The 9,697-nt window shown below is 40.7% G+C and overlaps 1 protein-coding gene across 1 annotated transcript in view; it reads right to left on the bottom strand.

The window, feature by feature from the left end:
- Positions 1 to 6,442: 6,442 nt before the first annotated feature.
- Positions 6,443 to 9,697, bottom strand: part of SLC9A3 (solute carrier family 9 member A3) — a 53,498-nt gene continuing 50,243 nt past the window's right edge. The window contains exons 15-16 of the mRNA XM_019509144.1: positions 8,598 to 8,711; positions 6,443 to 6,690 (exon numbers count right to left, since the gene is read on the bottom strand). Of these exons, the coding sequence (XP_019364689.1) occupies positions 6,443 to 6,690; positions 8,598 to 8,711 (362 nt within the window). The remainder of the gene's footprint in view (positions 6,691 to 8,597; positions 8,712 to 9,697) is intronic.

Below are 9,697 nucleotides of genomic sequence, written 5' to 3'. Positions count from 1 at the left end.
TTTGGAAAATGCAGTTTGCAGGGCAGGCCCCTATGAAGTGGTGACATGTGAAGTGCTGTTCCTTTCTACAATGACATAATCAGGAAATCTTTACAATAGTGCAAGGAAATGGATATTTGTGATAGGAAACCTGCATCTTAAAATAGCATCTAACCCATTCAGACTTGGTGCTCACTTTTAGGAGTTATGCTGTCATAATACAGAAGGGACTATGAAAAATACCCTCAAAACGGTTGGCCAATTCACCAGAACATCTTGACTGCATTAGGCTACTCTGTGGATGTAGTCATTGGGTTGCTCAACTGGGGTGCTGGCTGCTTTGCCTCACCAAAGCAAAGCAAAACAGCCAGGGCACATTTCTGAATGTGTCCTAAAACATTCTGAATAAAGCCCAGGTTTGATTCTCCAGAGTCTTGCACCTTGTGTAGTCCCTCAAACCCATGCACAGCAGGTATACAATGCTATGTAATCTGGATTTTCCACGGGTGGGGGCACTTCACACCCACTCATCATGGGTGTAATTGACTAGAATACATTCAAGGCATTCGGGTGTCTATATATGTGCTCGGGGCGGGGGAGGGGTGTGTGGGCACTTTAATTAGAGTGGCTCCGAGAGCCACTCTAATTACAGTGCCTGTAGCATCATGCGTATTCAGCGTCCCGCGTTTCAAAATGGCGGCGGGAGCACTTTAACTAAAGTTTGTTCAATGAGCTTTAGTTAAAGTGCCCCCACCATTATTTTGAAATGCGGGGATGCTGAATACACATGACATGGAGGCTGCTGCAGCACGCTAATTAGTATGCTCCAGCAGACTTGATTAACTGTGTCTGCTCTGACTCATGCTAATTAGCACACATTGGAGCAGAGCTCTGTCACAGGTAGAGATGTCCTAGGACCTCTAGCCTTTAGTCTTCTTCTTGTACTGCCAGTCAGAGTGTAGGTGTCTAATCACAGTGATGAGGAGTATTCCCAACATCCCTCAAACTAGAATGATACCTAGCACTGCTATGTTACAAAAATTGTTTTCATCTTCATCAAAATAATAATAAAAAAATACATTCTTATTGACTCAGATCAAAAATAGTTACATGTACATAATCAAATTACAAAACCAACTTCTATACACATAGGATTCTTAAGGACTTTAAACAAGCAGCATAGCATTTCCCACTGAAAGTGACAATAGGATGGCAAAAGCCAGCAAGGGGGTCAGTGTTGAGCCACGGAGACTTTGTTTACATCACAAAGTTCTGCTGGCAGAGGTATGTCAGCTGGGGTGAAAAAAATCACACTACATAACCAGCACGGTTCTGCTGGGAAAATACTCCAGTACAGCCACAGCTCTGCTGGTAGAAGATAGCTTCTGCCATCACAGCTTCTGTTGGTTGATGTCTATGTGCATACCAGGGGGCCTGGCTGCCATTGTGAGGCCACCACAGCTAAAGTGGCAGCAGCTCCATAGTGCAGATGCAGCAACAGGCTTGAAAGGCACTGGCATGAATCAGTGCCTAGAATAACTAGAAGCAGAGACCTGTTTGATGGCTGGTATGAAATGAGGTCATAATTTGAATCTGGTCCCCAGACTGTAGCTTGTTTATCTATCTAGGCTTCTACAGCATCCAAGCACCTGCAGTAGCTAAACCTGCCTTCTTAGCACAGGCTGAAGATGGAAAAGAGTAGAGGGGCAGGAGTTTCATAGGTGGCCATAGACTCCAGGGCCAGATTCTACCCCACTTATTAGGTGCTCAAGTGGACTTAGGTGCCCAAGTGCAACTCTATTCCACCTTGCTCAAGTTCCAGATAAAGTATGGGTGGGTTCTTCTCCTCACTGCTTTTTGAGACTCACTCTTCAGGCCAAGATGACAGCAAACGTTACAAAACTAGATGCATGCATGGACTTTCAGGGGCTCAGGAAGGTAGAACAGAATCACACTTAGGTGCCTAAGTCAATGTGTGCCAAGTATATGGAATAGAAACTAGTGTTAGATTCCTCCATTTTCAGGTTTCCACTGTTCCTAAGACTTACACCCTGAAGAAGCTTACACACATGCGGCATCAGCTGAAGTTTTGCCTGCAATAAGAAGCCCTCAGAACATTTCCACTTGTTCTTCCATTCTTATATAGGGCTAATCCAATGACCTTTCCCACTGGCTTAGATGGGGGTTAGAGCAGGTTTGTAGGGAGCAGAGATCAGGTCTAACTTTTTCATCATTTTGCATAAAAACAGAAAATAACTCAAATTCCAAACAGGTACAAATATATACATACAGTACAGCCCAAACTATGAGGGTACAGTACTTTGAAATAACATCCTGAGTCGTCATGGCACTTAAACAATGTGGCAAAGAATGCAGAAGACGAGACTATTGAGAAAATCACTGTGTTAAGCAAATATTGGAGAAGGTGGGAGGTATAAATGACTGAGATGGTCTAATAAAGCTTTGGAAGACGCACAAGAGCAGCCAAATACATCTCCTGTGTTTTGTACTTCCATGTGAGGGAGGCCATTTGGAAGAGACCAACTTAATTAAAAACATAAAATGAGATGTTCAGGACCACATAAAATTAAAGTTCTGTACATTTGGTAATTCCCAGCACCACTCAACAGAGCAAACAACAGCAAAATCCTGCCTCCCACTCCAGAAGTCAATTATAAAATGGTTGTTACTTTCAATAGGTCCGGGAGCTCATCTTAAGAGTTTGCAACAGAGACTCAAAATCCCACAATTAAATAAGCATTAGACAGTGTCACAAGAAACGCAACTGTAGGAAAATATTTCTTCTTCAGCTTTCACATTTTATAAAAAGGCACTAATCCCTTCCAACCCAAACAGACTCAGCTAGCAAGACATTACCCACTGGCTTCTTGTCTAGAAATTGCATGCAGCATGAATATGGAGCTCCATTATTAAGGTAACAGACACAGCTTATTGCTTCCATGGTGTTATATGGAAACACACGGCATGCTAAAAGCAACAGTGATCAGCTTCTGTTTTGAAAAGCTCCTTGTCTTAGCTTTTAGAAAATAGGTTTATCTTTGTAACAGTCCAGATGAAAAAAAAATATCAAGGAAGCATACTTTCCCTTATTGAAGCATCCCCACAGATCCCTGTAAAATAAACGAGGAATTACAAGTATGCACATAGGGCCAAAACAGACTCCAGGTTTCCAATGGGTCTTTTCCTTTTTCTTCCAAGGAACAGTTCCAGAAAGGGTCTCAATGTTTTCATAAGTTTTTCTTTTTCCTTGTTCCACCAATCTTTTGTCCCAACCTATTCTTTCTCCCCTTTCTTGCCCTAAGTAAATCATGGCTCACAGCTGCGTTTCCTCTTGTTCCAAAGAATGTGGAGGAATGTGACAAGATGGTGGGAGAGATGCTAACTTCTGAAGTTTGGGATGTTGCAAAGGTTTTGGCCTGTGGAAGGAACGCCGACTTTGGACACGCCTGGCAGCAGCAGACCTGTAATTACCTGGAACACTAAGCAGTGATTTCATCTCTTGGGTGTCTTTGGAATTAAAGTCCTCTAGCCCCTCTTGCATAGCTATCGAATAGTCCTGCTGTGAATTCACTGGCTCATAATTAGTTTCTGAACAATATCCTGAATTTGTTGGTTGATTGTCATTTGTATCCAGGTCTGCTTTCCAGTACAGTTCAGTTATGTTTGAGTCATGAGAATTTATATAATCTGAGGCAGTAGAAAGAGATATACCTCCTCTGTTGTCCAGTGAAGAATACCTTTCTGTCCAAGGCCCTTGAAGACAAGATGGAATGAAGTGGAGGGGTTTCTCGGCAATAGGGGCATTTTGGTTTGCTTGGTCAGATTTATAAGGAGACAGCTTCTCCTCTGGAGATGAGTATCCTGTCAGGTCAGCATCATGAACCGTGTCACCTACATTGATAAAATTAAATATAGAAATGTGTAAGCTGAGACTTCTTTTATGAGATTCATTTTCATTCTAAATACTGATTTCATATGGATCCCTCAATGGCTGCTATTTTGCAGAAGGTCCTTAAACAGAATCTGTTCCCTGAGTCAGTGAGGCTCACTTCCACTTGCAAAACTGAAGCTAATCAAATTTCCCTGGCTGGAAACCAGGGCAATATTTAGCCCTGTTTGTTAAGTATATCAGCCTGTTCAGATCCTAAGGTAAGGGTGCCATCATGTGGCTGTTTAAATGTATTAATCAGCATTTTTCCTTTGGGCCACTTAGTTGTAAGGCTCATCTGAGGAATTCTAACCACTGAATTAATAAGCAAGTCAGGAATTGGTCCACTGTGCTATTATAAATGATGCTCTAAGGGGATAGGTCATGAGGGAATTTGCTTGGCTAGAGCTGTAAATCAGTTTAATATTTCAGTGAGAAGACCCTCAGAAAGCCAGGCCCTGCATACATAATTTGCAAATACAATTTCTTTCAAAGACACTAGTTGGCTATTTACAGGCTTTCAAAGCCTTTTAACTAGATTCTAGTGCCATTTTACATCAGGCTGGTTCATTGCATAAGATGCGTTTAAAGAGGACATTTTGACATACGGGGGCATAAAGAGCATGAACAACGCCCTTTATAAGAATGCAAAGTAGACCTTACTCTTTCAAAACCATTTTTTCAAAAATCAAATGATAATCTACTTTCATTTGGCGAGCTAACTCCCAAGAGCCACCTTTACCTCTAGTCACTGTAGTCATTCTAAAGCTACCAAACATTTTATCTGCACAAGAAGCTATCAAGAGACAAGTTTTAAATAGTGAAATCCATGCCAATCAGGGTGATAGAACAGAAAAAAGGATAAAAGTTAAGAAGGACAAAGCTCAGCAAGCAATAAGTGATAGAAGTGAATACTGTACAGTATAGATAAAGGTTTCCAAGAGGAAAAAAACAACACTTCAGCATCTTTCAAAAGAAAAAATTATGATATATATTATTGGAGGGAGATACCTTAACACTGCAATGCCATTTCTTATGTGCCAGCTTAAGTAGTATGAATGGAGTGTATTTTAATTCTTGATAAGTCTATTCCATTAAGTTGGCATTTATTTCAAGCCACTATTTTTAAAACAATGTAAAAAGATTGATAATCAGTTAAAGCAACCCCAGAGTATCCACTCTTGAAAATGACACATCATAACCCACTACCTAGAACTAATCAGGTATATCACTGCTCCCCACAGGACAGAAGCCATGGCTGTGAGGAAGATTTTTTAAATCTTATATCAGACCTTTGTGAAACTCTTCTTGAGTCAGGATTGCATAAGTGCTCAATAAATAGAGAACAGACTGAGGTTCTCATCTTTTAAATGGGAAGTTAACTCAGCAATTGATTTGACAGTGAATAAACCATGCCTTTGTACTTTGCATGCACCTTCAATACTGTCCTGGACATCAAGAACAATTTGGTTGTATTTTTTGCATCATCTCTACATTGCTCTGGAGTTTTATTATTGATACTGAATCCTACCATGAACCACGCTCCATATAGCAATGACTGTACCTGTGACAGAGACCTATTGAACAATGGGCTGATTTTACAATTTGGAAGAATATCACTGAGGACTAATGAGAGCAAAATCTTCATTTCATATGAGAATGAATTCAGGTTTAAGCTGCCCACCTTCAAAGGCAACGAAGTACTGTATCAAGAACTTGCATCAATATATTACTCAAGGCTTAAAAATAAAGACTGCTATAAATAGAATGAAAAGGGCAAAATGAATGTTAGTGCTCTAACAAAAATATGGGGTCTTGGTCTCCGTGGCGTAGTTTGTTGGTTAGTCACCTCCATCTGTGTCAGGTAAAATGTAATGTTTCTTGAAGGCTGTACCTGATTTTTAAACTTTTTGTTAAGTATTAATGTGCTTATTAGTATTAATTAGTCCTTCTACTAAACACATGCTTAGATGCCCCAATCTCATTGGGCTAAGGGCCATACAAAAACATAACAAAGAAAATCCTTGCCCACAGTTACCGGGGATAATAATTATCACTTCTGGAGATACTGATTCAAATGTAAATTCCTTCAAAGTTATTAAAGTGAGATATTCAGCCTCCTAGTTGAGAGGAGAACTAGAACCATTATTAAAAAAGTGACAGATGAGCATACTGCCAAGCAAAACCAGAAAAAAAGTAGTAGAAGTACCTTATCAGTGTTGGAAAGGGTTTTGTTTTGAAAATAGCAAAAAAGATGCTGAAACCAAAATGAAGGCCTAACTCCTTGGCTGGTGTATCATAGTCTTCTCTGGGTTTTTACCAGCTGAGGATCCAGCCCTAATTATTTAAATTTTGGCCCCTTTCTTTAAAAGCTCTGGATTTAAATAGAAGAGCAGCAGAACGTTTAATTTCAGAAAAATCAAGGAAGAGAAGGACAAGGGAAGGGCTCATCAGGTGGCCAGAGAAGAACAGAGAGATTGATTGAAAATAAAAAGGAATCTGTGTTTTAAAGTATTACATATGTGTTGATTCTGGGAGAAAAGATCTGGGTCGCTCCTCTGGACCATCTGCTAGCAAAAAGGAATCTACTGATTTATTGCTGAGCCGAAATGGGGTGAGCCGTCTGAAGTTGTTTGGAGAGTACGGTATCTGCACTCGGGCCCTTTGTGATGGTACTACGGTATCTTCATTAGATAACCATGGCGGAAACTTCACGTAGATACTTTGATCATCATCAGCAGAAAATACTGGGTTATCAATTCCTACAAAAGTTTATGAGTGACAAATTCAGTTGGTAAAGAAAATAAATACATTTCTTGGCAGTAAACGGAACGTTTAACATTGGACCACGGCCATATTGAAACAAAACATAGGAAAATAGAGCATTTCCGGCATGTACCCTGCTTGTAAGCCTGGTTCGCAATGGTCACTTTTTTCCAAAAAACAACAAATAAATCTCAGTTAAGGTTGAACTCCCCCCCCTAAAGCATGAAACAAAGACTGGAGTTATAGCAAGCATGCCTTGAACCAAATATGCTCACTTTCAGTTTGGCTTTGACATGTAGAACATTGAAAATGAAACATACCATATTTACTCGATTCCAAGATGAGTCGTCCCCCCACATTTAACATGATGGGGAAAGCCCCTTGTCTTGGAATCGACTATGAGGTGCTAGGGTAGCAGGCAGATGCTATGGCTGCTGCCAGTGACCCCACTGCCTCTGCACCCCTTGCTTCCCCATCTCTTCCTGCAGCCTCAAACCCCCTGCTCCATCTCCTTCCTGTGCCACTTCTGCTTCCTGCTCATCCCTGCTTACCTCTGCTTCAGCACAGACATGTTTCCACCCCAGCAGTGGTGCTGGCGCTGCGCTGGTGCTACAGGACCAGATTGAAACCATGCTCCCTACACCAGGTTGCAGCATGGGTGGACCTTGCCAGCACAGACCAAAGGTAAACAGGAATGATGGGACAGAGGTCTGAGGCTGGAGGCAGAAGTGGTATGGGGGAGAAGAAAGAGAAGTGGGGGGAAGGGAGGTTGGGGCTTCAGGTTACAGGTGGAGGTAGGCATGGGGTCAGGCAACAGGAGGCAAGCTGTTGCCTCTCCCACCACCTCCACATTCCCTTCCCCCTACCACCTGACTTACTGCCTGCCATCTCTACCTCCTGCCCTCTTACTGCCTCCCTCATTGCCTGCAGTGGTGGTAGGGGGATGAATTTAAGATCATTCTCCAATAATAATTAGATTCTATACATGGAAAGTTATAACACATTTATAAGTTTTCCATGTATAGAATCTAATGGGGGGGTCTTAAATTCAGGGTCAGCTTGGATTCAAGTACATATGGTGTTTGAAGGATTGATACCTAGGACTAGATTCCTTTTGTAAAAAATGTACACCTTGTCATCTCACTACCTTGGCGATCAATAATATCCACTTAGTACACATCTAAGTTCAAAATTCAACATGATGGGATATGGTAAAAAAGTTTTATCAGCATGAATCTGACTGCATCCAAATAAATGCTAATGCAAGCTTTAAACTACACTGCACCGTCACGTATTCTGCATGTGTCACATGGTATGCAAAACAGCCTGCTATGCTGTAAGTCCAACTTCATGGGGTTTAGATAGAAAGAAAAAAGTCAGAATATATTTTAAGATATCAGAATGTATCTTAAGTTGTTTCTTCTATATATAAAAATGTCATAGTTTAAAAATCTGAGGTCTTCAAGCCTCCTAAGGCTAGAAGAAAGTGCTGAACAGCTGGGAATGCCCCTTTTTCAACAATGAAATGACCTTACTTCTAGCTCAGCAAGTGTCTGTAGATTGGTATTGGAGCTTAAACCTGTATTAGCTCATTCTGGATCTCAGGCTCCCGTAAATTAAGGGGAGGAATTCCATGCAAGGGTGAAAGAGGGTGACCAACTGGAGTCAGACTGATGTAGATATTCCTGACAAGGAAGAAATCAATTCATATGACTAAATATTGCCTTGTCCTTGAAAATCAAGAAAACTCTAGAATAATTTTTTTCCGTCTCTAGAAGCCGTTAAATCTTTTACATCTGGGTTATGAAGACAACTTTTTCAGCACCGCTAGAAAGTATAATCACCAAAAGGTTCAATAAATTGCACCGAGGGAAAAGTATCTATATGTTGTTTATTTGCTTACCCGTAGTAGCATCTGCAAAATTCTGCTTGGTGACATCAGCTAAAAAGTCAGTCCCTTTGTCCACATGCAGAGATTCATAATCATTGTTTTCTTCTGAATCAGAAAATTCCAGATCTGTCAGAAAATAACACAATAAGCTTGTGCCAGAGATTCAGAAAGGATTCCTGAAGTAGTTATTTAATGCCAATAAAGTAAATGCAAAATTGTAAGTAATAGTTGAGGTGTTATAATTAGGTTTTGTGCTCATCAGTTATGTGCTAATCAGACTACAAATATTTGATCCTTGTTTTACTCCTGTATCGTCTCATGCTGTGATTATATTAGACTTCTCAAAGAAAAGAGGATTCAGTTTCTAGATAGGTGGCAGCATGTTTGCTGCTTACCCAGGACTGAAACAAAACTCTAACCAGTGGTAGGGGTATTATACTGCTACAGGTGTCAGCCTTCAACAGAGATACAAAGATGATGCTTGTGGTCATTAAAGAGCCCATTGCACTCCCATAATTAGCAAAAACAACCTGCATAATGTCAAATGGGGTCAAAACATGTCTGTCAGTCTAAGTTTCCCCTGCAATATAATTGGATATGACATTACTTTTCATCTTTTAAAAACAAACTGTGTACAGTGTTGCTGTCTGTTGTTAAACCCTTGCTGTATTTTCTTCCACAGGACCTCCATTTCACTGGTTGGGAATGAAGTGACCCTGAGGTAGTAGGTTCATTATCTGGAGAGTGTTCAATGCCCTAAGTAGAGAGTGCTAGGGAGGCAAAATGAAGACAAAAGGTGCTATAGAAGTATTTTTGTTTCTTTCTCAGCTAGCAAGTTTCCATTTGTAACAGAAATGCAGGCTGACAAAATGATTTCGAAAGCAAATACCAGAGTTTCAGACTGAAGGCAATCAGTTCTACCTCCCATACCCCCACCTCTCTCTTTCTGACAGCTATGGGAAACATATCTAGCCCCAGATGCTCCCCATTTCCCAATGATAACCAAGGTTCCTGGGTATCCTGGCAGGGGTGGGAAAGGGGAATAATTTTTTCCCCATGCCTTTTTTTTTTTTTTTTTTATTTTTACCATTTAAATGCAAATAAATTTTATT

This window comes from Gavialis gangeticus, unplaced genomic scaffold (assembly GCF_001723915.1).
Source record: "Gavialis gangeticus isolate Ggan-Ray unplaced genomic scaffold, GavGan_comp1, whole genome shotgun sequence".
Lineage (NCBI taxonomy): Eukaryota > Metazoa > Chordata > Crocodylia > Gavialidae > Gavialis > Gavialis gangeticus.
This window is presented reverse-complemented; position numbering and strand designations above follow the sequence as displayed.